Source organism: Purpureocillium lilacinum (genome assembly GCF_023168085.1).
Source record: "Purpureocillium lilacinum CBS 284.36 DNA, scaffold_2, whole genome shotgun sequence".
In the NCBI taxonomy this organism is placed as follows: domain Eukaryota; kingdom Fungi; phylum Ascomycota; class Sordariomycetes; order Hypocreales; family Ophiocordycipitaceae; genus Purpureocillium; species Purpureocillium lilacinum.
The window spans coordinates 6503946-6530742 of NW_027072112.1; the positions used below are offsets into that span (position 1 = coordinate 6503946).

A 26797-nucleotide genomic window follows, 5' to 3' on the forward strand; every position below is an offset into this window, starting at 1 on the left:
GCCTCTGCGTTCCTCGTGACATCTGGCATCCATTTCGTCACCGCGGCGCAGCCTTTGTCACTGACACATCGATGGCCGTGCTGTGATTGCTCTGACTAAGTCGTCGTAAATGACGTACGTATGCAAGCCCCGGGTTCGGTCATGCGTCGTCGCTGTCCCACAGACGACTCCACGGGGAAGACAATCAGTTATGCTAGTTGCTGTGCCGTAGTGACACCCGGCACCTTCAACGGTTTGCGTCTGGACAAAGGTCTGCGCGTGACCGAGCCTGGGACTTTGTTACGTCTCTAATCTCGCTGTACAAGGCATTGCGGGTATTCTTATCTCGCTACGGAGAGATCTGGTAGGCACGTGCCCATGTGGACATGGACGCCTACAACATCGCTTTTTATCTTGCCAGTGAGGAACCGAGGCTGGTTCTTGATGCTGGGGACTGACATCATGCCAAACGTGCATCCTGTCAAAACATGATTCAGCATCCTTTAATATCCTTGAGCCCAATCAATGCGAGGTTGAAGGACGTCATCGTGGGCCAAATGATATGCAAGTGGCCCACGCGAGGGCAGGATACAGCCAGACATTGTGCGGTCTGTATGGCACCTGTACCTGCGTCACATAGCAGGCAGGTGTCTATCGCAGCCATCTCACACCCAAGAAGGCGTATGCACTGCAACGACCGTGTAAAAGTGCGTTGTTAAAATAGCATCGCTCTTCGGCTCAAACCAGTCGTTGACTTGCAAGTATGCAATTGGGTCGCTGGCGCTTACACGGCTCCCTCACGCTCGCAGCAAGCGACAGACCCCCAATGCGGCCTGCGGGCTGTTGACAGGCTTCGATCAGGGAGCCAAGACGACATCTCCTAAGGTTCCCATGCCCTGTGGGTATACAGCGAGATGAAGACTGGCGCTTCATTGTGGCAGGTGTAGCGGCCTCCATCTGCCCATCCGTTGCGCGTGCAGCTCAAAGGCAAAGGGGTATTGAACGAATCGTGTCAACGCTGGTGGCCTCCAGAACGCGCAAACATTCCCCTGGGTTGACAAGGCAATGCTGTTGTCGATAAACCACAGAAGCTCACGGGACGGGGATATAGTACTGGCGCCTTCGCTCACCCTCCTTGCCCCCTGAGGAGCATCACCCATGCCTCCGATCCTGGATCCTGTCCGTGCCCACGCTCGTTCGCTTATGGCGCCTCGCCCTCGATCTTCCCTCGTCGCCTAGGACCATAAAGGGCGGTATTCGATACAGCAGCAGCAGCTTTTTTTTTTTTAGGTGCTCTCTCCTATTTCCCTTCCCGCGCAATGATGAAAGGTCCGAGACCCAAGCTCGACAATCTCTTCAGCTCATAAACTGGCCATGGCGTCTGTGCATCAGGGTCAAGCAGTGTTTCTATTATTTTATCATCTCCCATGACGTCTATTCCTACTTCTTCTCCTTGGCCTTCTCAATCTTGGCAATAGTCCGCTCCACGCCCTCCTCGTCCTTGCGGTCCTCCTCCTCCAGCTTGACGTTGCGCATGAACCACATGATGAAGACATTGGGCGCGCATATGCATGTCGCGACGATGCCCAGGATGCGCTGCGACTCGCGGTAGCTCTGGTCGATGGCGGCGCGCGCAGGCGTTCCCGCGGGGTACTTTTGCGCGACGACAATGGACTGGAATATTTGCAGGGCGCTCTTCTTGTCCTTTTCCGGGAGGTAGTTGAGGAGCTTGTCGGGCAGGGTGTTGCGCCAGATGGCTCCAGAGATGCTAATTGGGAGTGAAAGTCAGCAAGGAGTTCCGTCGACAACAGAGATTCTCCCTTTTACAATCTCTCACCAAGCGGATGGGCGGCAAAGGGGGCTATGCAGTAACACTCACCTCGTTCCGATGGCGGCGCCCACGCTGTTGGCGGCCTGGAAGATTCCCGTCGCGACGGCAACCTCCTGGCGTGATACGACGGCCTGGACCGAAACCTGCGCAGCCGTCTGCCAGAGGGCGCGGCCTATGCCAGAGATGACTTTGGAAGCGATGAAGGCGGCCTCACTACCGTACCGCCCGTCGCCCATGTCCACCAGGTAGATCATGATGCCCTGTCCGAGGATGACGAGCGGCGGGCCTGCGAGTGCCCAGTAGTGCGCGTTCTTGGTGTACTTCATGCCCACGGCGACGAAGAGGCCAGAAATCTGGAATGCCACTCGCAGCGAGTTGCTATGCGTCTGTGTCAGTCCATCATCTCCCCAGTTGCCTGTCACAGTTGTGGTGCCCACGCAGAGCCAGGTAAAGGGAGGAGCGGGGAGGTGGGCTTAAATATGGATGAATGCACGTACTCAATCCGCGTGGCTTTTGCCGGCGAGAAATGGCCGGCGACCTGGAGATAGCTTGGGAAGAAAATGGTGAAGAGGCTGTACTCCATGAAGTCAAACGTCTGGATGAGACAAGCGACGATGACGGTGCGATTGGCCATGTGCGCGGGAATGTAGGGCTTCTTTGCGTAGCGAATATCCCAGACGAGGAACGCCAAGAAGCAGACGACACCGACAACGAGCATGGCGATGAAGCTGCCCTCGCGCCAGCGTCCCGGGTTAAAGGATCCTGTCAACGACACGGGGATGAGGATGAGAGACAGCCCCGCGACGAGCAGCACCAGTCCCGCCAGGTCAATCTCCGTCCACACGAGGTGCAGGACCTTCTTCCACGCAGGACTGTCGGGCGCGCAGCCGGCGACGCTGGCGAGGGACTTGGCGACGAGGCCATGACGGCGGGCGCGGCGCTGCAGCACGACCATTGTAGCGATCAGGGGGATGGCGACGACGGGCACGACGATGGCCCACGCGCCGTAGGACCACCGCCATCCGGCTTTGGTCAGGAAGCCCTCGCCGATGAGGCTTCCAAGGTAGAGGGCAGGAATGGTGGTGATGGACTCGGGCAGCGTGGACCAGAAGGCGCGGTTGATGAGGTTGGTGGCGTCAGCGATGAAGACTTGCTGCGTGAGCCCGAAGCCCGTGGATCCGACTGCGTCGAATAGTCCTGCGGCCTGGTTATATGAGATCAGGGGTTAGCATGTTTGCACGTCCATTGCCGTGGCATGTTGGCGTCAGGCGCGTTCAGGGGATGATTGGAAATAAGGGGGTTCGCACAAAGTAGGCTCCAATGTCGGCGCTCGTGGCGTAGACGATGAAACTCAGCGTCTGGAAGACGATGGACAGGGTAAACATTTCGGCGCGGCCAAATACCTGAAGTTTTGGGTTCCAGAGTCAGCATCGTGTACGAAGATGAAGCGTTCTGCTGCCGTCCTCCCATCAGTGTGTTACGTACATCGCTCAGCTTGGCAATGATCGGGTACGCCACGATGCGGGTAATGTTGATGACGACGTGCGCAGCGCTCATGAATGAGTGCTTCTTGAATGCGCTCGTGACGTACGGCTGCAGCACCGAGTGCGAGTAGTCGGAGAAGGTGATGACGAGCGTCGTCAAGAACAAGCTGCTCTCCTGATCAGCAACTTGTAACGGAATAATGGCAGAAGCTCCAAAGCCAAACAAAGAGGAATAACATCGGGATCGAACGCACGGACCTGGTAAAGGCAATGAGCAGCGTCGTGCGCGACCACGCCTTCTTCAAGATCATGGCCTTTTGCACGCCCGCCTGCACGAGACTCGACTCGCTGTACACGGACACGGCGTCGCCGCCGCCGGCCGGTCCCCCATCTCCATCCCGCCGCGCCTCTTCCACGTCGACGACGGCGGCGCTCTTCTTTTCGCCGGGAACGTCGACGGCCGCGGCCGCGGGCTGGTGGTGCGGCTCGCCTGCACTGTCGCCGCCTTGCGGGCGGATGCCGTGGTCGTCGTCCGCTGCCATGATGGAGAAATCTCACAAAAACAACGAGATCCGCGCAAAGCAGAAAATCGTCTTCGCGTTTCTTCGACGTGGACACGAAGACTTTCTTCCGGACGCCGGACCCCTGCGCAGGTGGAAGGGGGGGTCACACTCGTGTTATAGTCGTCTTGAGCACCTGCTCACTTGCCGTCCCTTCGGACTTACACGCGCCCAGCGGTGCGGCTACGGTCCACCTACCGGGCGGCCAAGCTGCCAGCACGGCGAAATATCCCTCGCCCTCGCCCCAGAGACTCAACCTGAAGAGAGAAGACGAACCACCCTGGGGCAGGTCTACCTACGGAACGACACGAACATGGGCCGACCGGACGGCCGCTAGCCCGCGAGACCTTGGCCGGCCGCACTGCCAGTGGAGGTGCCCGCCTCAGTTCCAGCGAGTGAGGTCTGGCGGGCGCCACTCCCACCTCCCATCCCCACCACGCCATGCAGCGGGGACCAGCCAGGGTTTATGGTTAACAACAAGGTGGGAAGAGCGCTAGAAATTTTTATCAATCTAATCTCTGCCCACCCATCGCATCAGATCAGGACTCCCCCCCGTCGGAAGTCCCTCGGGCCAGCACGCCTACTCGCTCCCCAGCTGGTCGGGTTGCGGCGGGGACCCCCCGTCTCTTTCTCGCCTCGCCCGCCACGAGGGACTTGGGCCCGGCTCATGGCCGAGAATGGCAGCTCGTGCAAAGTGGAAACCCACGGCCGCGTGGCCGTCTAGATTTTCCCCTTCATCCCGGTGATGTGTTGCACATGGAGCAACCTATCTTTCGTGTATGGAACCCTGGATGGCTCTGGTCCACCCGAACCCATGCGTAAACGGCGTTGCATCCCGCTGTGCGGGCGGGGCCCGTCTGCGTTCAAGACAAAGTTCCTCCGTCTTACGGAGACGTCTCGCCTCGCGAACCGAGACGACAACCCTGTTGACGGTGAGGGGACCTTTGCCACCGCGGAGCATCCCGTCCTGACTGCGCAACGGCCGTGGTCGGCTATACATACATACCTTGTTGTCACCTGCTGCACCTGGGTCCCATGTTGCAGCTCGAAGCCTTTCCTTTCGGCATCCGCCGTCGGATCCACGGCCGATCAAGTGCATCGCCAAGGACGAACCCACCCACACGTGAACACTGCCTCGCTCCATCAGCAATGTTCGATTGAAAATTGAACGCATGATCTTCACCACGCGAATTTGACCAGGCGGCCAGGTCTCCAATGCTCTGCTCAATCGCCATATTTGATTTGAAGAAGTACTGTCTGCTCTAGCTGGGCTATTCTTCGCTACATCCAAGCAGAACGCGTGCCTAATACAACTCCATACGCCAGTTATGCCGACCGTCTATGCCTCAACTATGCTTCGGCGTCGTGAGCCCCTACTGGGGGTGAATTGTGTCGTGTGTCGAATCGGAATGGTGTCATTACGGTCATCGTCGACGCCCGCTCGTCCCCATGCCCTCATGTACTCTGTTGCTGTGTATTAATATTCATGTCCGCCGACCTGCTCATTCACGCAGACCGGTCAAGCCCAAAATTGCCACGTCCCGGTGGACGTGGAGAATTGCTTTTGTTGCATGGCTGCCATCCGCCGAGGCCCACCAGACACTGGCTCGGCCTCGGTCGCAGGCGGAGCCGTCGTTCACGGGTATCAAAGCACATTGTCGAACGCCCATTACGCGAAGTGGACCGAGTCCAGCGAGAAAAACGGCATCATGTCGAGCCAGACAAGGAAAAAGGGGGTGGGGCCAAGAGAGAGAGATGACAAACTTCAAATCTGCCCCTTGATGTCGACTTTGCTGAAGGCCGTGGCCCGGAAACTCTCAAAGAGAGAGCCGGCCTTGCCCGCCAGGAACGCGATGTGGTCCTGACGGTCCTCGAGGAGATGCTGGCCTTGATGATCGATGATGAACTGAGCAGCATCGGCATCCGACTCGAAAGCAAGCTCCTCGGTGATGAAGCGCAGCTTGACATCGGGCTTGTAACTGCGAGACAGTCAGTACGTAAAAATAGACACGCGGCTTCACCGGGAGGGCAGCTCTTACCTCTTGCAGATGTTGCTCATGGCCGCAAGGCGCTCCCGCACGACAAACATATCCATGAGATATGCGCCCATGTTAGGGGTGTCCAGGTAGAGCTGGAAAAACTTGTGATAGTTGCCAAGGGCGAGCGCCGACCGCACGTTCAGGGCGTGCTTGATGGGGCGCTCCTCCTTCTCTGCTGTGGTTAAGTCTGCCAAGATGTCGTTCAACCCGGAGCGGTTGGCGGTGTGGATGAAGTACAGGATGCGGTACGCCTTGAACTCATGGGGGTGGCCCTTGAGGCCGAGGCCGTAGAGGGATCGAAGCTGTGTCTGGCACTGGTTATACTCACCGATGTCCCCCTTCTCCAAGGCAATGCGGGCGTGGATCTCGTAGACGGAAACAGTAAAATCATTCTTAATGTGTTGCACCGTCAAGTCCTGGCGCATCGACTTGAACTGGTCGCAGATGTATGAGTAGTTACCCTCATCGCGCCACTTCTTCTTAAGAAGATCGAGCGTCTGGCGGAGCACCTTCTCGGGACGAACATTGGACGCCACGGGCGGAGCAGTAAGGCGAAGGTACCGCTTCTCCAGCGTCTCGCTGGTTCCAACGATGGGTCCAGACGAGTGCGCCGTTGGGCTTGGCGAGCGGTACACGGCTTTGTACTCGCTTTCGAAGCGGCGTTTCCGCTTGCTGGCCGCGTCCTTCGAAAACTTACTTTGTTTCGCCGAGGTTTCTGTCGCAAGACGCTTGTCGTTGGCCGGGTATGAGACGCGGTCCTCGAGTGACCCACGAAGGTTAGCAGTGCGCCACGGCGACTTGGGCCCGTCTCCCTCGGCATATTCAGACGACTTTCTCTTCTTGGACTTGAGAGTTCCGGATGCTGACGATCCGGACACGGCGTCGCCCTTGGAGCGCGCGTCACGCTCGGCCTTGACAAGGGCCTGGGGTAGGGGGGTGTTGTCCCAGTCAATCGTATACAGGGTGCCGTTCTCCTTGGCCACGCCGATAGTTTCCTTCAGCTTGTTCTCTACTTCTGCACGGGGAACCGTCGGGTCTTCATTTTGTGGCAGGAAGGAGCGTTGAACATAGCGTCGAACAGACTCGGGCCAGTCGGTCTTTCCTTTGGGCTGTTGTGATGCAGCTGGCGGGGCTGGAGGAGGCTGCTGGAGAGCGGCGGCGGCGGGAGGGGGTGGGGGCGCGTAGCCGGTAAACGGTGGAGGAACTGGGGCTGGGAAGTGGCCAAAGCCCTGGCGAACTTGGACGGGAACATAGGCTGGATCTGTCTTCATGTTAGCAGCTGCATTCCGCGGCGATAATGGCAACAAGCAGGAAGACGCACTGGATGGATACGCATACGACGCGGGCGTGGATGGTTGAGGGACGCCCGGCGCTTGCTGGGCAGCCGCTGGCCACCCGGGCATCATCTTGGCGAGCGGGCTGCCAGGACAGAGGTTAGTGATTTACGAGGATGGCCGTCACAGGATCGAGCCTTGTTCGGTGTTGCGGGAGATGCAAAAGGCTCGCGGGCGAGATGCCGGGTTGTCGTGATGGCGGTGACGATGGCGGTGATGATGTCGGTGGTTGTGTGGTTACGAAAAGTTGAGGGAGCAGATTGAGGAGCGGGCATACTGTTTGTCAGGGCTGAGTCGGGCGGCGGTGGCACAATCCGGTCCCGTGACTCTAGAGCGGTCAATCTTCGGTTAATAAGTACCCAAGATGCGGCCCCACTATAGGTGGCTTCACTGGTCGCGCAGGGGTGGGCGCCTTATCTCATGGCGGGGCCAGGCGCCTCAACGACCAGCGACAGAGGATGCATGGCTTCTACAACGGTGACGATATCGAGGACGCAGCCACACCACTATTCCTCTAGACCGGAGACCCGTTGCAATCCGTTTCAGCTTCAGCTTCACGACCTGCCACGCGCCGCACATCTATTAGACGCACCCATCGGTCGCGCAATCCCTCGGCGCCTCATCGATGCCACGTCTAATGTGCTTCCCCGCCGCGGATTGACGGCCCTACATCTCCCATCTGACGCGCGTTCGCTCCGACATGACGAATGTTTTTAAAACACATCGACCTGACTACCGCGCTGCGGCCTTCCTACCTACCAGATGAGGTGCTGTTGTTCGTGCAAGACAACGTCGGCCTCTACGAGGGGTATGTTGCGCACAAACCCCCGCAAGTGCGCCTATGTCAACATCGGCTAACGTCGCGTGCGTAGCAAATACAAGCTTCCGAACCAGCAGAACGGCCAGGTCTACCTGACTTCACATCGAATATGCTACGTCGACAAGCTCGAGCCTCGCGCCAACTCGGTTGCGCTGGAGCTCAAAGAGGTTGACCGATACGAGTTCTACGCCGGCTTCCTCAAGTCCTCACCCAAAGTGACCATCGTCCCGAAGCCGTCTAAGCGCTCATCACTTCATGGGCGGGCTTTATCCAACGCGGCCTCGCCGTCAAGGACGGACTCTGCGTCACCGGCACGCAGAGACAGCGCGTATCGACCACCGACGGAGCCGCCTCCTATCACGACGGCAACATGGGTTTGCACCATCTGCAGCTTCTCGAACCCGATCCCAGTGAACTTTGACCCGCAAGCCGCCAATGCCCATACACCGCTGCCGCCGTGCCTGGCATGCGGCATCAAGCCCACGCTCTCACATGTTCTGAAGGCGGCCATCACCAACGCCAGCAACCGGCCAACCCCTGCGCCCCCAGCCCAGGGCTCGCCCAGCCTTGCACTGCGACCCATGTCCACGGACAGCGTCTTGCAGCCGACGCCAAGCAACATTCTCCCGTCAATAATGGAAGGCAGCGCAAGACCCAGTGCAGAATCCGGTGCCTCGTTTCAGTGCCCGCGGTGTACCTTTTCAAACCACCCGTCTCTCCTGGCCTGCGAGATGTGTGGAGCATCTCTGGTATCCCGAAATGTCTCCACCCTTCCCTCGGGGCAGCCCGTTGATGAGATAAGAACACAGTCTCCCGGACCGGTTCTAGATTCGAAAAGCAGGAATGGGCGGGGAGGCATTGACGTTTCCGACAGTGTCAAGATTTCCTTCCGGGGCGGTGGCGAAAAGATATTTCACGAGCGGCTCAAAGGTGCCATGACACAGCGCAAATGGCTACTTCAAAACGCGCCGCCAGCGCCGCGGGGTGGCCGCATCATAGACGAGCCTCTCAGCAACGGGTCAGCCCACGGACAATTCAGCCCCAGGACGAAGACGGCTGGCATCGCGGGCCTGGAGCAGCTTGGACTCAACATGCGTAAGAACAACGAGCTGCTCATTGGCAGCGCATTCGAGGATCTGGAAGCACTGATGGCCTCTGCCAAGGAGGTGATCGCCTTGGCGGAGCGGTTTGCCCGGCAGAGCGGTGCAAATGGCGGCGTGTCTGCCGAGGAAAACGCCATCTTGGCCGAGTCCGCAAGCCAACTCGGCTTGGTGACGACAAAGGACATCGTCGGAGGCGGCAGCTCGGAGTCGCTGTACCTGTCTGAGCTGGCTCGCAACATGGCCGAGTTCCTAGCCGATGACTCGAGAGGCGTCCTGAAGAAGGCGGGCGGCATCATCACGCTCGTCGACTTGTGGGCCATGTTCAACCGGGCGCGGGGCGGCGTCGAGCTCGTCAGCCCCATGGACTTCGAGAAGGCCGCCCGCCTGTGGGAGAGCCTCAAGCTGCCCGTCCGACTGCGCACCTTTCGCAGCGGCGTCATGGTGGTGCAGGGCCGCGACCGTACCGACCAGACGACCATCCGGGCGCTGCTGTCCTGGTTGCAGGATCTGCACGAATTCCCGCCCGAACGCGACGTGCCGTGGGAGTGGCGCGAGTTCGGGCGCGGCGTCACGGCGCAGGAGACGGCCGAGCGTTTCGGGTGGAGCATCGGCGTCGCCGAGGAGGAGCTGCTCATGGCGGAGGAGCACGGCGCGCTGTGCCGCGAGGAGGGCATTGAGGGGCTCAAGTTTTGGAAGAATTACATCGACACGGGGGACGTGCGGCCGCCCAAGAGCCATCAGCAGATGGAGGCCGAGGCCGTTATACGGTCGCTCAAGGACAGCGGCTTCATATAGACGACTACAAGGCATACGCGGAGCGGGTGACATTTCAACCGGGAGACGTGGAGTACACGCCATCCCGTGTTTCGCATCAACACAGATAACAAATGGGAGCATGTCAAACATGTTATCATTAAATGACCAGAGGTATGCTGGCCTCGTATCGTCCAACCGGAACTCCGCCGTGAATACAAAGGTCCTGAGGATGCGCACCCCATGTGGTGCCCGTCAGGGCCGAGTCCAGGCGAATGCCTAATCACTTCATGGCTGTACCAAATTGCAATGTGCTCCAACACCTCCCAGTAACTCCAGTAGCGCCATGCCCTTGTGCTCAAACACCTACTGTAACCCGAAAAACGTCTCACCCGCCTCAACACGCCGTGCCGTCGTCTCATGGTGCAAGGGCTCAGCCATAGCGGCTGATGTGGCTCTCTCAGACGACGACATGCGTGGACATGTGCTCGACTGCCTCCTTAATGGTGCGCAACATGCGCTGGTTAACGCAGAATGGGCAGCGCAGCGGGCGTTCATGGCTGGAGACGGGGCCGTCGGAATGGATCGGCGTGAGAGTCAGGTCAGTGCCCATATCATGCCCAGGCGTGGCATATCGCGGGTCTGAAGACGATGCCCTGCCGGGGCCAGGGGTAGACATCATGGTCTGCGGGGGCGGGACCTGCATGCCCACGCCTCTCTCCTGGCGCTCGCGCTCCTCGCGTACCGCGGCAGCCTGCTCTTCGGCGGCCTGTTCTTCCTGCTGCAGCTGGCGGAGTGCGTTCTGCAAAACCACCTCCGGGTCGTCCTCTGCATACATCGGCTGGTCCTGCGGTGGCGGAGGCGGCGGTGTCGGCGGATCGGGCGGCGGGGGAAGGTGCGTCATGGGAGGTGCAACGTGCGCGTGCGAGGAGGCACCGCCCAATCTGCGAACGACCTCGTCGCGGACGAGCGCGCAGGTGTTGAGTGTGGCCTCGACGCCGACGACGCGCAAGACCTGCTCCTTGATAGCGGAAGGGTTCGTATCGGGGTGGATGGCCATGACGCGCGGCACGCAGTCTGCCAGGTACTCGATGTCCTCGGCCGGGTCGATGGCGTCGTCGCCATGGCGCCGCTGCCTCCTGACGAGCAGGCCGTATCGCTTCTTGAACCGGTGAATCCAGCCGGGGGAGAACTCGGGAGCGCTCTCGTCTTTGTAGCGCGGTAGCTGCCCGAAGATGGACTTTGCTTTGTCGCCAAGTTCCTCGTTGGTGGGCTGCCGGCCAGATGCCTGAACCTGCTGGTACCACAGGAGGACGAGCTTCTCGACGTCGGGCCAGTTGCCGAAGCGCAGACGCGAGCCCGACAGCTGAGGATTGTCGCCGTCGAGGCGCGAGTACTTGGGGGAGAGGGAGTGCGAGACGGTCGACTGGCTGATCTGCTGGCCGTACTGGGCCCAGAACCACTCGATGCATGCTTTATGGGAAGGCCGGACCGGCTGCGCCCCGGCCCAGCGACGCAGGGCGCGACGCTGGTCGAGGGTCAGCGAATGCCGCTCCTTGGGGCTGTTCGTGCTGGCGGAAGACGCCGCGGCGGTGGCGGCGACGAGCGCCGGGTCCGTCGTGACATCCGTCATGGCATTAGGCCGTATACTCGGACTCTCCTTTAGATGATACCCACGGCGGGGGTCCTTCCCTGGGGGGGTTGCTGCTCTAGCGGATGTAATCGTTGTATCCGAACGACGCGAGGTGGGATTGTTTCGATTAAGGAGGACGCGCCGATGAGCTACGCTTGGGGGAGGTGGGCGAAGGTGGGGGGTGGCTGGGCTAGTTTTGCAGAGTTGGAGAGTGGTATCACGTGACTGTGTGTCTTGCACAGGCATAAACTCGGCTGTAACATGTCGGGTCGGCTAACTCGATCGGAATGCGCCCCTTGCGCATTTGGATTATTCGATTGCGAGGCATGTTCGATAAAGACTGGAGGAATGTATTCCGCTTGTCAGGGAACCGTATGCAATTGACTTTGCTAGCGTATCTGTCCGAGTGGTTCTATGGGGGGAGTTTGGCACAGTTCAAGACACGAGAACACTAAGCCAACACCCGCCCAACAGCTTCCGGGGATGAGACGGATAGTTGGTCAACGACAGCTGCCCAAACTACTCTGCTGCATAAGTTGGCGGTTTTCTCAGGGGTCTTCCCAAGATTCTATGGAAGGGCATTGCTACCGGTCAATGGCTTGACTGGCTGCCTAGTGTCCTGTAGCGCAATGGTCTACCGCGTCACGGAGTCATGGGACATGTCGTGAGGAGGCCAAACCTGGCGTAGTGGACACAGATTCTCGGGTACACGATGCAATACCGTGTGAGAGTGGGTAAAAGCAGCCATCATTGGCTGACAGCCACTGAGAGTTGTCGAGGCGCAAGCAGCAGAGTCCGCCTCACGCACATTTGGAGCCATGCATTTGGTATGGAATCTGATGTCGCTCAAGCCCCAAAGACACCGCGTTGCTTTCAATTCAACAGACACTTCTGTGGCCACGTCAAATCTAGTCAATGCCTGGACCGCCAGGTCCTCTGTATTGAGCGAGCAGATCGCCACATGCTTCTATATGTACACCGGTCGTGTCGTACAACGGCCACCTCGTTGCCTCGCGTTCCCCGCTTACTGCTTCTTCTCCTGCTCCTCCATAAACTTCCTGTCGGCTTGTCAGCAATCCGCCTCGACGCAATGGCCGTCGGGATGTCGAAATCACGCACTTGATGAAGTCGGCCTCGTCGGAGCTCGAGGCGTTGATCGGAGGGGTGACCTTGTCAGCTGCAGCCTTCTTGGGACCAGACATGGCGTAGTAGGTGCCGCCGAAGAGGGTAGCGAGCCAGCCCATGGCAATCTGCGACGATTCGTCAGTCTCGTGCTTGGGAGCCGTCGACATCCGGCGAGCCGGCGAGGAGAGGCAACGGACGTGGTGGCTGCCGAGGCGCATGCCCGCAACGTTGTAGTAGGCGACACCGGCCATCGTGATCGATTGAGTCTCGGTGTGGAGGATCGGAGGAAGTGGGTTGGCGGGGGGTTATTGATGCGACGAGGTTGACTCTGTTGACGAGGGTCGCGGGAGAGCTCTCAATCTCAAATTCCGCCCCGAGCGACTCCAGTGCCTGGAATTGCAGGCCGAAAAACAGCCGGGTGGAGCGGGTATAATTCGGCCGGGGTTGGTGGAGCGCTGCCCCAGCTGTAGGGTAAGCAACTTAGCACGACTTGTAGATTGTAGCGCTGCCGACGTCACAGGCTCACAGCGACCTGTCCCGCGCTCGCGGCTGTTCCCGAAGCCCGATGCTCCCGCACCAGCAGCCACCCCCCAGCTGCCTCGATCTCCTCGCCACGTCGTAGGCGATTCTACATCGACAGCGACCCGTTGCCCATCTCCAAAGACATCTCCAGCTACTGCTACATCACAATGCCTTGGTGGGGCAAGTCCAAGGAGGAGCCCAAGCCTGAGCAGGCTCAGGACAATAGCACGTCAGCCAGCTCCTCCTTCGATCCGCACAAGCTGCCCCCGAGGGAACGTCTTCCCAAGGGGCTTCAAAAGATTGTCGACAAAGCCGATGAGGATGGCAGGCTCTATGAAGACCTGCGCGAGGGATAGTGAGTGCTCCGACATACTGTGCCACGGCGCATTTAACTGACGCCTGCAGCGCTCGCCCGTCCACCGACACCAACCTTCGCTATGCCGCCTACGCCACACGACTACGAACGATCCTACTCTCAGCGCACCGCTACGTTGCGTATACGTCGGACATTGGCGAGTCGTTCCGGCCGGTGGCGCACCCCTACATGGTGCGGACGGCGTACGGCATCTCGTGGATGTACATCCTCGGCGACGTTTCGTACGAGGGCTATAAAGCGTACTGGCACAATCAGCGTATCCTCAACCCGCAGCTGCAGCTCACGCCGCATCAAGAGAAGGTGACTGGACTGCCGGCGGAAAGTCCAGCGCCCGAGGATGCGAAGCCCGGGAGTGTGTCGCCCCTCGAGGACTGGCGGACCGTCATGGTGCAACGAGGCATCTTTCAGAGCGTAGCGAGCATGGGTCTGCCGGCATTCACGATCCACAGCGTGGTGCGGTATTCGGGACGGGCGATGAAGAACGTCAAGAACGTGACTTTGCGCACGTGGGCGCCCATTGGGCTTGGCCTGGCGATTGTGCCTTTCCTGCCAGCCATGTTTGACGAGCCAGTCGAGCACGCGGTCGAGTGGGCCTTCCATCGAGGCTTCGAGACGTTTGGCGGCAAACAGGCCGTAGGAGACGCGCCCAGGACGGGGCGAGAAAGGGTGCTGAACCAGAAGGTGATCAAGGACGAGTAGGCTGGGCGTCGAGGAGTTTGTTTGTGTGTGTGTGTGTGTGTAAATGTAGATTCTGCTGGCGTCCAAGGCGCAAGACGCTCGACTCTTTTCACTCGGTATGGAGACCAGGACCCCTCTGTAGCTCATGATGCAAAACATACGACGATATGGTTCATGGGGATCATGGGTGGATACGCTATCTTGGCGGCCACGGGGCACATCGCCCTGGGCTCCAGCTTCCATTGCTTCATGTTCTGGTTCCAGCGCTGCCTGTGTGGCTTGGCCAGTGCGCGGGCCCCTGTGAGGGGAGGGGTCGGTCTCCTGAGCGCTCCACGTCGTTGCCCCGCGATAGGCGGCCTCGACTCTCATCTCACCCGCCTCAATCTGCACTCAGCATTGCTCCCTACTGACAACCTAAAATAAGCTTCGAACCGCTCATTTGGGCACGAGCACTGCGGCTTGCGGCACTGCGCCCGGTTTTAACGGCCCCTCTCGGCCTTTGCGCGCTGTGAGCTCGCCGCCGACAACGCCGGAGCCTGCGTAAGCGTGGGAGACTTCCAGACGGTTCCAGGCTTCGCCGCCTCGCGCAGCAACCGCCACAGCCGGCCAGCACTGACGACGCTGCACTGCCTGCGCATCTACGGGCTACGACGAGGGATAAAACGGATTCGACCTCTCGCAGTCCATCATGGCGTCCTCTTCGAATTCAGACGTCGACGACACCAGCTACGTCATGCGCGACAAGACAGACGCCACCCTCGTCGGCAAGCACTGCCAGTACGAGTACTGCAACCAGCTCGACTTCCTCCCCTTCCTCTGCCAGTCATGCGGCAAGACCTTCTGCCTCGACCACCGCACTGAGTCGGGTCACAAGTGCGCCAACCCGGGCGCCTGGGCGCAGCGCAAGCGACAGGCCGAGCTCGCCAAGCCGTCCATCGGCCAGGGCAAGACGCTGCGAGACCGTGTCTCCCAAAAGCCCTGCGCGTCGCCCGACTGTAAGACGGTCGTCGGCACGTCGCTCACGCCAGGAGTCCACTGCGACACGTGCAACCGCGACTACTGCCTCAAGCATCGCTTAAAGGAGGACCACAACTGCAAGAACCTTGTGCCAATCGGGGCCCGTCCGTCGCCGCAGATCGACGCCGTCGCGCAAAAGACGAGATCCGCGCTCGACAAGCTGCGCGCATGGGGCTCGGCCAAGCGCGAGCAGGCCGAACGCGCCCTGCCGAAACCTAAGCCTAGCTCCACGGCAGCACGTGTCGCGGCTACGGCCAAGCTCAAGAAGACGGCCAAGGGGCGCAAGGACATTGCCGAGGAGAAGCGTATCTACCTGTACGTCGAGGCCGAGGCGGAGACGGCCAAGGCCAAGCTGCCCAAGGGCGAGTTCTTCTTCTCCAAGGACTGGGTCGTCGGGCGGCTACTCGACGACGCGGCGCAGCAGCTGCAGGTGCAGAACATGAACAACAAGAGCTCCGACGAGAGGGACAAGCTACGCGTCTTCCATGTCGAAGGCGGACGGCTGCTCGAGTTTAACGAGAAGATTGGCTCGTCACTACAAAGTGGCAACACGGTGATTCTACTTAGGGGCGTTGGACCGCCGCCGAGTTTGATAGAGCCGTGAGTGTTTGCTGGAGTTTAGCGGGAAGGCGGTGGGAAGCGATGGTCATGACTCGGAGTTGAGCATGGATACCCATACGATAGAGGCATAACAAGCCAGCATTATTACGATTGCATGAATAAGACATCATATATAACTGGCATCTTCTTAGTTGGCTTGTGATACAACAGATAGCAATTGCAACTGGCCAAAGGAAGCATTGTTCTTGAACTTATACACGCGTCGCATAGTTCAGGGTAGCATCCGAACCCGAGCTTAAGAGGTCACGTGCTTTCGTGTTGGCTCGCGACTCAATGACGCAGAACGGGAGCGGGAGCGCCCTGCGTTCACATCAGTCCCCCATGCAACATGTGCTCCGTGGCGTTCGCGCAACGCCATGCCTCCCCACGTGCCGCGAAAGCGGCTGCGCGAGTCGCCGGTGCCTGAGCAGAGCAAGAACAGCGCCAGCGCAAAGGGGAAACCGCCCGGCTCGAGTCGGCGGAAGGCCACGTTATACGACGACCTCGATGCCACCGCGACCCCTTTGTCCTCAAGGCAATCCGGCTCAATTGCGCCAGGCTTTGACGAGGACGATAGCGACAGCTCTTTAACGTCATTATCAGACCAAGAGTTTGAAGATATTCCGGCGGCGAAGCGCCCGAGACTCGAGGAATCCGACGATGAAGACGACATCGAGTTCGAAGACGTGGAGGCGCCGGCCGTGTCGTCGACGGCTGTGCCGGCAGTTTCCGGTGACCTGGAACTGACGCTCAACAAAGACACTCGCATCTCGCTCACGAACCCTTTTGGCGAAAAGAAGGGGCCCACGAAGCGCGAGCGAAAAGTCCGCAATGCGACACACTGCGTCCACGTCATGTCACTGCTCTGGCACAACGCCGTGCGAAACTCCTGGCTCTGCGATACCGAACTTCAAGCCATCATGGTGTCGCACGTCTCTCCCAGACTTTGGGACGAGGTCGAGCGATGGAGGCGCAACTCTGGTCTCGTCAAAGCCCCTCCTCCAGCAAAGGCCAAGCCGCCGGTCAAAGAACGATCAAAGGGCAAGGGAAAACGAAAGGGCCCGGCGGACCGCGAGTCTCGGGACTGGGGCTCGGACGCGACGAAGCTAGAGGAGGGCGCCGTGGACATGAGCCACGGCGACCCGCTCTTTCGGCTGATGCAGACGCTGGTGTCCTGGTGGAAGCAGCGTTTCCGGGTCACCGCGCCTGGCTTGCGGAAATGGGGCTACATGGAACTGGAGCGACTGGATCGCCTCACCAAAGGATACAAAGCGGACCCCGAAGACACGGCGAGGTACGGGGAGAGGATACTCAATCTAGAGTCATTACGCCAGTGCGCGCTCGATTGCCAAGGCAGTCGCGACGTCGGAGCACAGCTATTCACCGCCCTCTTACGCGGACTGGGAATTGAAGCGCGCATGGTTGCTAATTTGCAGTGCCTCGGCTTCGGGTGGAACAAGCTGGAAGATGCTGACCCAGAGAAAGAAGACAAACTAGCCGAGGAAGTGTCCACAGCCAAGAAGACACCAAAGAAGCCAAAGGCGAACGGCTCCAATGCCTCCAAAAAGGGGCAACAAGCGACTGCCGGCAAGTCGCGAAAGACGCGATCCTCTGACAAAGTCAAGTCGGAAGACTCCGACGACAACCTCAAGCTGGAATACATGGACACCGACGACGAGTCCGTTGTGGAGGTTGAAATTACGCCCAAGAACGTACGCCCATCAAAGAAGTTTGACAACGACCTGGAGTTCTCCCACTACTGGACTGAGGTGCTGTCTCCGGTCACCACCAAGTATCTGCCGGTCGATCCCGTCAAAGGCACTATTGCAACAAACCGCGACCTGGTTGAGTCATTCGAACCGCGAGGGGCCAAAGCGGATAGGGCCCGGCAAATTATGGCTTACATCGTCGGATTCTCCCCTGACGGCACGGCCAAGGACGTTACGGTGCGATACCTAAAACGGCAGATGATGCCTGGTCGGACCAAGGGTGTGCGTATGTCCCCTGAAAAGGTTCCAATCTATAACCGCCATGGCAAGGTTAAGCGGTACGAGATGTATGACTGGTTTAAGACCGCTATGTCAGGGTATAGACGAGGGGACAGGAAACGACCTCTCACTGAAATCGATGACCAAGAGGACACGACGGACCTGAAGCCCTCCAAGCCCGAAAAGAAAGAAGTCAAGGAAGGCCAGGAAACCTTGCAGTATTACAAGCAGTCCAAGGAATTTGTGCTGGAGAGACATCTCAAGCGAGAAGAGGCTCTCAAGCCTGGCGCAGTGCCTGCCAAGAAGTTCATGAACAAGATCAAAGGCGGAAAAGTCGAGGATTTGGACGTGTTTCTCCGCGCAGACGTTGTCAACGTCAAGAGCGCCGAAACATGGCACAAGCAGGGCCGAGCCCCGCTGCCTGGTGAGCAGCCACTGAAGAGGGTTCCCTATCGGGCCGCCACCTTGAACCGGAAGCGGGTGATTCTGGAGGCGGAGGCAGCCACTGGTGAAAAGGTCCTGCAGGGGCTGTACAGCTTTGAGCAGACCGACTGGATCATCCCGCCTCCGATCAAGGATGGCATCATCCCGAAGAACGAATATGGGTACGCCATTGCCTGCATTGCTTCCAAGACCCGTGCTTACCATCACGCAGTAACATTGATTTATTTGCCGAACACATGTGCCCCAAAGGCGCGGTCCACGTGCCGTTCCGGGGTGCGATTCGTGTCTGCAAGCGGCTGCAGATCGACTACGCCGAGGCCGTCGTCGACTTCGAGTTTGGGCATCGCATGGCAGTGCCTGTGATACAGGGCGTCGTCATCGCCGAAGAGTACCACGACCAGGTCATGGCTGAGCTGGAAAAGGACGAAGCCGAGCGGCGCAGAAAGGAAGACGAAAAGCGACGCACCGCATCGCTGAAACAGTGGCGCAAGTTTATAATGGGCCTGCGAATCGTACAACGCATTCGCCAGGAGTACGGCGACATCGACGACAGTGTGTCGGTTTTTGCGCACAAGGGCGGCGTTCCGCAGCATGAGCCATTGGCGGACCATCATGATGAAGAGATGGCGGGCGGTTTCTTACCTGAAGGATACGAAGAGGAAGGCGAGGAAGAGGGTGCTCATCAAACGTCGAGTTTCTTCCCGGTTGGTGATGAAGATGGAGAGGAACCAGTGGATGATGGACTCATCATGGAGGACCACCGGCACGAGGTCAGACATTCATCGACACAGGACAAAGAAGTGGAGGAAGAGCAAGACACGTCCGAGAAGAAGAAGCCTCCGCGAAGACAGCCTGCAAGAGGCCGACCGAGGGCGAGAAAGAGGGTTGTGTCCGAGGACGAAGACGAAGACGAGGGTGATGAATGGGTCAACCCCGATGATGATGATGACAAATAAGGCTGTAACACCACATATCAAGGAATGGGATTTAAAATAGATGCTCATGGACTTGTATAGCTTCGTTAGGTCTACTTGCCAAGTGAGACCAGTCGTCAAGGCTATCGGTTCTTCCCAAATCTCTCATGCCACTTTCCCTTGCTGCCCGTATCCTTGAGCGGGGCCCTGCTAATGGGAGACTCGGAAACGGCGTCGAGCTCGACCGTCTCGTGTATAGTCGAGATGATGGATAGGCATGGCTGGGGGTCGGAGGGCGACGTCGCCGGCGAGAGCAAAAAGAGCGCGTTTGAAGTGTTCTTCTGGCGCATCGCGTACGACTTGTCGGCCGTCTTGAGCACCGCGGAGGAGTCTGCTGACTCGAGGGTGAGGCTGCGGGTGTCAGGATCTGAAAGCTCATCTGCACCGAGTCGCATAACACTTACACCGGGGCGGCTTCAGATTCGAGCAGCGACTCGAGCTCCGGGGGCAGCTCGATGAGACGGTAGCCCGCGTCGTGCGGCTGGTGATGGAGTTTTATGCCCTGTTCCTGGCTCATGGTGGCATTGGGTTTGTCTTGATGTAGCTACTATGAGAAGCGGTGCATCAGACTCATGGCGAGCGAGGCGGGCAGTCAGGGCCCAGGCGAGTGAATGGGTGAGGCCCATGTGAACACCGACGGTGATGGAGGGGCCAGGAGGACGTTGTTAGCGGGGTCATTCGGTAAAGCGGGCGGCTGCCCCTCCATCCATTTCAGGAATGGCGTTGTTTACAATGGCGGGACAGGGCTTGGGGGACCCAGCGGCAAGGGGCCCGCACCTGCTTTTTTTAGCAGGCCAGCAAGCCCAGAAGCCATTGTTGGGCCCCGATCGCACTTGCCCTGACGCGTTTGACGCGTCCAGCCGGCTGCCCGGGATCCATGGTCTTCCACACCTCCCTCGCCTGACCGCTCGTTTGCAGTACGTACATCTACCTACAGCGAGTGCTCGGACGAGGAAAGCGACTCCATTTCGGTTGGTCTCACCACGGCGCAGGGACGCTTACCCATCTCATTCTTCACCTCGTGGCATCAACGGCGCATAGCTTTTTATTCTGTAGATACCCTTGCCCTTGTTTACGCTACGCCCGTCCCGATTTGTTTTCCCCGGGCTCGAGCGCCCTGTGCGACAGCCCACCCCGATCGCTGCCGTGTGGGCTGCATGTCGACAAACGCCTCGCACGCGAGCCATCCAATCCTTCTCGCATCATATATGCATGTTTACCTGTACGCCTCGGCTTCACCATCCGACGCCCATCTGCGAGACGCGGCCCACACCCGACCCGCCCCGTTCATGCATTGTTGTTCGCACGGCATCGACAGGCACCGCGCGCTCACGTCGTAGCGAGGAGACCGCGATCGATAGAACGGCCCCCCTCCCTCCCCGCCTCAACCAAGCGACAACGACGGCCCGCACCCTCGGTCAGAGACAACAAATACCAGCCGGCACGGCCCACGCGCCTGCGCACACCTCATCGCTCGAGGCCGGCCCGACGCCTCTAGCATGAGCGCGGCCCGTTGACGAGACCATGGTTCGCGTCACCGACGACCTGGCGCTCTCGCCCGAGAGCGTCGTCCTCTACCACGCCTCGGACCCGCTGCTCGGCCACCTTCCCGTCCTCGTCTTCCACGGGCCCTCGACGACGGCCAACTACACGCACAACAGCTCCCGCGTCCAGCTCCACGTCCTCTCGCCCGCCGGTTTCCAGTCCTTCCCGCGCGTCACCATCTCGCCCAACTCGCCCTTCTACACCGTCGTCAACCACCTTCCGCGCGAGTTCCAGGGCGATGAGGTCTACCGCGGCCTCGCGTTTGGCCTCTTCAAGTACTTCAGCGAGCTCTCCGACGGCGTCAAGACATACCTGCGCAATGCGTATCCCACGAGGGGCAAACGGCCCGGCAGCGCGCCTGCGCTCTTTGGCGAGCAGCACGCTGCCGACTTGGTCGCCACCATGACCAAGAGCGAGAATGCGGCCCTCGTCATCACCGCGCTCAACGAGGCGCTCCAGACACAGCACGTGAGCCATGTCGACGTCGACGTCGTGCTCCCGCCCGGCGCCATAGTGCCGCTTCAACCTGGCGACTACGAAGACGTACCCGATGACGAGGACGACATACTCGACCCGACATTGCGCCAATACGGCGGCTACACCCCGCTCGTGAAGCTTCTCGGCGAACCGGTGTTTTTGCCCACAAGCAGACTGCGCCGTGCGCCATCGAAACCAACGGCCCTCAACCGGAGCAAGTCCTTCACCAAGGATCAAAAGTTTGAGCTGAGGATGAAGCTGGCGGAGCTCGTCGACACGGAGGAGCGCTACGTCATGAAGCTCGGTGAGCTGGTGCACCACATCGCCCGTGACTTTCGAGAATCAGCCAAGAAACGGTCACCGGAGAGTTTAAGCCCGTCCGAGGAGGAACTCGAGAGGCTGTTCCCACCCTCCGCGGACAGCATCCTGCAGGTCAACTCCGAGTTTGTGCAACAGCTTCGGAAGATCATGGACGAGACGGAGGAGGAGGCAGTCAAAGACATGGAGTCGACAACGGTCAACCTCCTAGGCTCTAAGCTTGGAAGCTCGCCGCGGATACGCGACCCGAGTGGCGCCCTCGCCATGGCCCGCTTGTTCTTGGAGTGGTTTCCGAAATTCACGGAGTGCTACCAAAACTACATCAAAGCGAGCCAGCACTTCCCGACCCTGCTCAACTCGTTCCTCGACCAGCAGTCTAGCTTCAGGCAGCGCGTTCACCGAACTGGGGAACAGGCGGTCCGCTCCATCCTCATCGAGCCGGTACAGCGACTGCCCCGGTACAGCCTCCTCATCGACCAGATCGTCAGCTCCCTCCCCATGACACATCCGGCCCTGCAGCCCATGCTGAAGGCTCGGGACATCATCACCAACATCTGTTCCATGGACGAACCGTTGCCGGACAAGCCTCATGTTGCCAACCGACTTCGAAATATGGTTGAAGCTTGGCCAATGGAGTTTGAGCCGCAAGGCCGTCTCGTCCTAGCAGCCGACTTCCTCGAGCTGACTCCACCATTCCAGGCGCCCGCGAGCGAAGTAGACGCAGCGGGCATGTTCTTGTTGTTTTCAGACTGCATCGTTGTGCTCAAAAAGACGGGGGCCACCATGACTGGGCGAGATCTATTGCGGGAGATTGACAAGCCGTCGGCAGCAGAACTGCTGATCTCGATGACCAACGCAGCCGGCGGGCCAACTTCTTACGAGTTTGCGTTCACGGGCTGGCACAACCTAGCCGATGTGCGGTTTACCGAGTCGTCTGATGGTGCACTCGTGTGGATGACGTCGACGCAGGACATGAAGGGCGCGCATACCGGCGAGCACAAAGTGAGCAAGTCGCCCACATCTCGCTGCTTCATGCTTCAAGAGGCGTTTGAGGGCAAAGCCGCAAAGTGGGCAGAGGATGTCGTCAAAGCCCGAGTGGAGGCGCGCTTCTCCGAGTCAGAGCGCGAGAATCCCAGTTGGACGCTTCGATCAGTTCGCATGCAGGACAGTAGTTTCGGACTACACGCTGCTGTGTTCCAAGAAGGAGCGCACCAGCTCATCGAGGGTCGACGCGAGCCCGCACCGATTAGGATTGTAGTCGACCATGAGAAGGGCACCAAGGGGGCCCCAGTCGGGCACTACGGCGTCGAAATCGTTGTGAACGTGTCGAGCGGCAACATGAAGCGCGTGTCGATACTCACCGTGGGACTGAACGGCAAGCAATACCAAGACGACGTGGCGCTGGAGGACTTTTTGCCGACCATGTCGCGCCGGAGTAAGTCGCCGACCTGCGAGGGAATGACCTGTACTAACCGCCGCCAGTTATTCAACTCCTCAGCACGCAGTTCGACCTCGCCAACATGAACCTCACAGCTGCGCTAGTCTCATACTACACCAAGACCATCCGCGGACTGAGTTTGTCCAACCGAGTGGAAAAGACGCGGTCATTCCTCGCCGCGTCGCCCGTCAAGCTCCTATCGAACCTTTGGGGAGGAGGAGGCTCCAACAGCAACGCGCCGGAAGTGACTGTGACGAATAACAAGCACCAGCACATGCCGTCGCTACACCGCACCGAGAGCCATCACTCGATGTTTGGGTCTATCAGGGGCAAGGATGAGCGCCCGGCGACGGCCGATGGTCGTCCGGAGAACCCTCTGATGAGGCTCGAGCAGACATTTACGGGATACATTGCGGCCCTTCAGGGGCGCAAGGGCTCTATAATCGGGCGCACGTTGCTGAACAGGTCTCTCGTGGACGAGCTCACGGTCAACGACCTGTACAACCGGCTCATCGAAAGCCCTTTCGACTACGAGGCAGGAAGCGACCTGGGTACCGAAGTCATATTTGTTGCGTTTGAAAACTTCCTCAGGATGGCCTGGACGGATCAGATGGGCCCGGTCATGACGATGCAGGCACTCGATACTCTCCAAGAGCGGGCGAACAAGAGGGTCCCCGGTAACTTTGCGGATTTCGTTAATTATCTGTTCAAGGAGATGGCGCCGCAGAACCGGAGGGCGTTCACGGCGCTCATCAAGCTTCTGGCGGACCTGCTCGACGGGTGCGGCAACGACAGCGACCGCGGCGCGCTGACGCTTGCGTTTGCCGAGCTGCTGGTCACGGACGGCTCGGCGCCCAACTACATCAACCTGCTCGACCGCCTGGTGGAAGACTGCGACAGGATCTTTGAGGATCCATGGATGCAGCACACCCTCAACTTTACTGGATCCGGCACCGGTTCTATCAGCTCGGGCACACGCCCCAGAGCACATACTGCCTCCATCACGTCCAATACGTCGTCGCTTCGCCGCAAGTTTGGTCTTGATATGCTCCTGAGACAGAATCAAAAGGAGGAGAGACCGTCCGTGTGGCGTACCCTCAGCAAGCACCGGAATCCCGCTACCGGCGAGACCTCGAGCTTGTCACGAGGGGTCATGAGCCGCACACGGTCGATCGACGACAGCACAATACCGAGGGGACTGCTCAAGCGTCCCGGGTCGCGCGACCGACCTCCAATTGCTGGAGCCTTTGACGAGGCACCACAGCGGCCGGCGAGCTCGCATCGACTCGACTTCCCGCTCGACACCATCGGAGAGCCGCCAGATGACCCGGTAGGGTCGAAGCGCGGCAAGAAGAAGCGCCGCAGCTCTCTGTCCGACTTGAAGAGCTTGATGGCCTCTGCTACTATCGACGACGAGCCGCTGCAGCCGCTTCAGACGACTAGGGAGACGTCTGGCAAAATGAACGCGACGACGCCGGTGACGAGTCCTAAGAGCGCGGCACCTTCGAGAATACCCGTGAGCCCTAACGTGGCACATGTTCTGAAGAGTCCGCGGTCAAAGGAAAACTACGCAGACCCCTTTGCCAGCACGCCTTTGATTGTAGGGCCGCCGCTGGTGCGACCTGAGGTGGCGACCAAGATTGAGCCGCTAGCAAAGATACCAGCTCCCACGAGGCCACAGGATTCGCCGATTAAGCGTCGGGGTCACGCGAAGACGCTGTCGTCGACGAGCATACCCATACTCAAGCCAGCGCGACCTGCCACGTCTGGAGGAGACTCCCCCACTCGGCCGTCTAGCCCGACCAGAACCGCGACTATGAAATTGCGATTACAGTCGCCGCAGAGGCTGCGCGAGCGCTTGCAGACGGAGAAGAAGGCAGTAGGAGACGCGGACGCATCTTTGCAGTCTGAACTGTCCCGAATCGGTGCCGAGATGGCACGTTTCAACACCGGCGACAGCAGCAACCAGGCAGCGGACGTTCGACGACTGGGCGCGTCGGTCAAGGCGCTCGAGGACAGAATTCCCACGGTGGTGCGCGAGCTCACGGACAAGCAGGCCGCGATGCAGCGCGCCATGGAGACGACGGTCAAGGCGACTGAAGTGAAGATGCGAGCGGTGGACCAGCTGCACAAGGAAGCGGTGGCGGAGAATGAACTGCTGTACGAGCGCTTCAACGGCGAGCTCGCCAAGATTGTCAAGGCGCTCAAGGGCAAGGGCAAGGACGACAAGGAGGAGCTCGTGGTACGGCTCAAGGAGCAGAGCGAGGAGACGGCGCGGCTCAAGAAGGAAAACGCGCGGCTCAAGCGCGACATGGCGAGCCTGCGGGCGGCGCTCAAGAGCCTGGAGTGAAGCGTCGCGCTTCTGATTGTGGCGGAGGCTGGAGCACGCATGGATCGCGTTGGGGTTCTTGTATAGAGTCTTGTACACTTGGTTGGGTTCTGTCTACGCACAGGCACAGGAGTCTGATTGGGACTGGGTTCATACGGACTGGGCGGGAGGTGCGCGGCGGGTTCTGTACAGGATCGGGATCAGGATGTCCATGTGGTCACCATAGCATGCACAAACCGAGGACAAGCAGCGGAGATGGAGACATGAACATGTCTTGAACATGACTTGAAAATATCCAAAACACCACGCTATGCTACAAAGCGACGCCCTGGCCTGACCAGGGTTTCTGTGTCATCATTCGTGATTCGTTAGCGATACATGGAGAACTGCGAGTCGCCCATTGCATCGCTGTCCTGTGTCGATGCCGCCGCCTTGTCCTCCTCCTTGCCCTGCTCATACCAGCACTCGAAGAACAGCGGCCCGGCCTGAACGGCGCGGATGGGCGTCGTGGAGGAACCGCCAAGGGCGGACCCCGTGGAGGGATTTCTCGGCGTTGGAGGCTGGAGATCCGGCTGCGAGGGGATCCAGAGCTGGGGGTGCTGTTACTCCCGAGTGAGCTGCTATTCGTATCTTCTACGTACCCAGAGGCGAGCGACATATCTTCCAGGTAGGGTGGAGGAAGGGGGGAGGAACTTGACAAACCTCGATCGGGGCAGGGGCCTCGTCGTGTAGCTCAATGGCGAGAGTAAAAGTGCAGCCCTCGGGAGGTGGGGGGGTCGTCTCTGCCGCGTAGGCTATCCTGCGCAGCGCGCCCCTGAGCGCCTCGTTGACATCCGCCCAGTTAATCGCCCCCTCGGCATCGTCGTCGTCTCCCCACCCACCATACACCATTCTTCTCCTCCTCTCCTCCGCCGCGGCGCCCACGCCCTTGCCCTTCCTATTGCTTCCTCCGCCAGCGGCACCACCACCGCCGCCAACCCCACCGCGGCCCTGGTCGAGGTCCTCACGCGGGAATCCCGACAGGTCAAAGACCCAGCGCTCGGCGACGGCGAGGTCGTGCGGGTGGTGGACGACGAGGGCGAGGGCGCGGACTGCGCCGTGGCGGAGCTGGGGGAGGGCGGCGGCGACGGCGTCGCGGACCCAGGCGCAGACGTCCGGGTGGCGGGACTGGTAGACGGGGAGGTTGTAGGCGGTGGCGAGGAGGAACGTCTCCGGTGGGTAGAGGCGCCGGTGGCGGAGGAGCGTGTGCAGGGAGATGGTGAGGAAGGCGGCGAAGGAGGAGAGGAGGGCCGAGGTCTGCGGCGGGGAGAGCGTGGGTGGCGGGGGTGCGGCGGCAGCGGCAGCGGTGTCGTCGTCGGTGGGAGGCGGCGCGGGGCCGGCGGCAGCGGCGGAGGAGGCCATGCTGCGATGGTGACTGGGTGGTCGGCGTT

General features: G+C 59.8%; 10 protein-coding genes across 10 annotated transcripts; 5 read left to right on the forward strand and 5 right to left on the reverse strand.

The window, feature by feature from the left end:
- Positions 1-1419: 1419 nt before the first annotated feature.
- On the reverse strand, positions 1420-3836 carry PLICBS_003758 (uncharacterized protein; the record flags this gene model as incomplete). Its single annotated transcript, XM_018323535.2, has 6 exons — positions 1420-1747; positions 1859-2188; positions 2308-3014; positions 3118-3213; positions 3296-3461; positions 3553-3836. The coding sequence occupies 6 exons, from the start codon at positions 3834-3836 to the stop codon at positions 1420-1422; spliced, it is 1911 nt and encodes a 636-aa protein (XP_018178766.2).
- A 1783-nt stretch (positions 3837-5619) lies between these two features.
- Positions 5620-7299, reverse strand: PLICBS_003759 (uncharacterized protein; the record flags this gene model as incomplete). The annotated part of the gene is made up of 3 exons (XM_018323536.2): positions 5620-5833; positions 5894-7154; positions 7215-7299. 3 exons carry the CDS (start codon positions 7297-7299, stop codon positions 5620-5622), a joined length of 1560 nt encoding a protein of 519 aa, XP_018178767.1.
- A 635-nt stretch (positions 7300-7934) lies between these two features.
- Positions 7935-9945, forward strand: PLICBS_003760 (uncharacterized protein; the record flags this gene model as incomplete). The annotated part of the gene is made up of 2 exons (XM_018323537.2): positions 7935-8035; positions 8100-9945. The coding sequence occupies 2 exons, from the start codon at positions 7935-7937 to the stop codon at positions 9943-9945; spliced, it is 1947 nt and encodes a 648-aa protein (XP_018178768.2).
- Positions 9946-12560: 2615 nt separating this feature from the next.
- PLICBS_003761 (uncharacterized protein) lies at positions 12561-12912 on the reverse strand (the record flags this gene model as incomplete). Its single annotated transcript, XM_065600289.1, has 2 exons — positions 12561-12594; positions 12656-12912. 2 exons carry the CDS (start codon positions 12910-12912, stop codon positions 12561-12563), a joined length of 291 nt encoding a protein of 96 aa, XP_065456361.1.
- Positions 12913-13350: 438 nt separating this feature from the next.
- On the forward strand, positions 13351-14258 carry PLICBS_003762 (uncharacterized protein; the record flags this gene model as incomplete). Its single annotated transcript, XM_018323540.2, has 2 exons — positions 13351-13538; positions 13589-14258. The coding sequence occupies 2 exons, from the start codon at positions 13351-13353 to the stop codon at positions 14256-14258; spliced, it is 858 nt and encodes a 285-aa protein (XP_018178771.1).
- A 667-nt stretch (positions 14259-14925) lies between these two features.
- On the forward strand, positions 14926-15858 carry PLICBS_003763 (uncharacterized protein; the record flags this gene model as incomplete). The annotated part of the gene is made up of 1 exon (XM_018323541.2): positions 14926-15858. The coding sequence occupies one exon, from the start codon at positions 14926-14928 to the stop codon at positions 15856-15858; it is 933 nt and encodes a 310-aa protein (XP_018178772.1).
- Positions 15859-16231: 373 nt separating this feature from the next.
- Positions 16232-19242, forward strand: PLICBS_003764 (uncharacterized protein; the record flags this gene model as incomplete). The annotated part of the gene is made up of 2 exons (XM_018323542.2): positions 16232-18447; positions 18498-19242. 2 exons carry the CDS (start codon positions 16232-16234, stop codon positions 19240-19242), a joined length of 2961 nt encoding a protein of 986 aa, XP_018178773.2.
- Positions 19243-19343: 101 nt separating this feature from the next.
- On the reverse strand, positions 19344-19777 carry PLICBS_003765 (uncharacterized protein; the record flags this gene model as incomplete). The annotated part of the gene is made up of 2 exons (XM_018323543.2): positions 19344-19611; positions 19665-19777. The coding sequence occupies 2 exons, from the start codon at positions 19775-19777 to the stop codon at positions 19344-19346; spliced, it is 381 nt and encodes a 126-aa protein (XP_018178774.2).
- Positions 19778-20784: 1007 nt separating this feature from the next.
- Positions 20785-25388, forward strand: PLICBS_003766 (uncharacterized protein; the record flags this gene model as incomplete). The annotated part of the gene is made up of 2 exons (XM_018323544.2): positions 20785-23035; positions 23083-25388. The coding sequence occupies 2 exons, from the start codon at positions 20785-20787 to the stop codon at positions 25386-25388; spliced, it is 4557 nt and encodes a 1518-aa protein (XP_018178775.2).
- A 347-nt stretch (positions 25389-25735) lies between these two features.
- PLICBS_003767 (uncharacterized protein) lies at positions 25736-26768 on the reverse strand (the record flags this gene model as incomplete). Its single annotated transcript, XM_018323545.2, has 2 exons — positions 25736-25966; positions 26070-26768. The coding sequence occupies 2 exons, from the start codon at positions 26766-26768 to the stop codon at positions 25736-25738; spliced, it is 930 nt and encodes a 309-aa protein (XP_018178776.2).
- Positions 26769-26797: the final 29 nt, after the last annotated feature.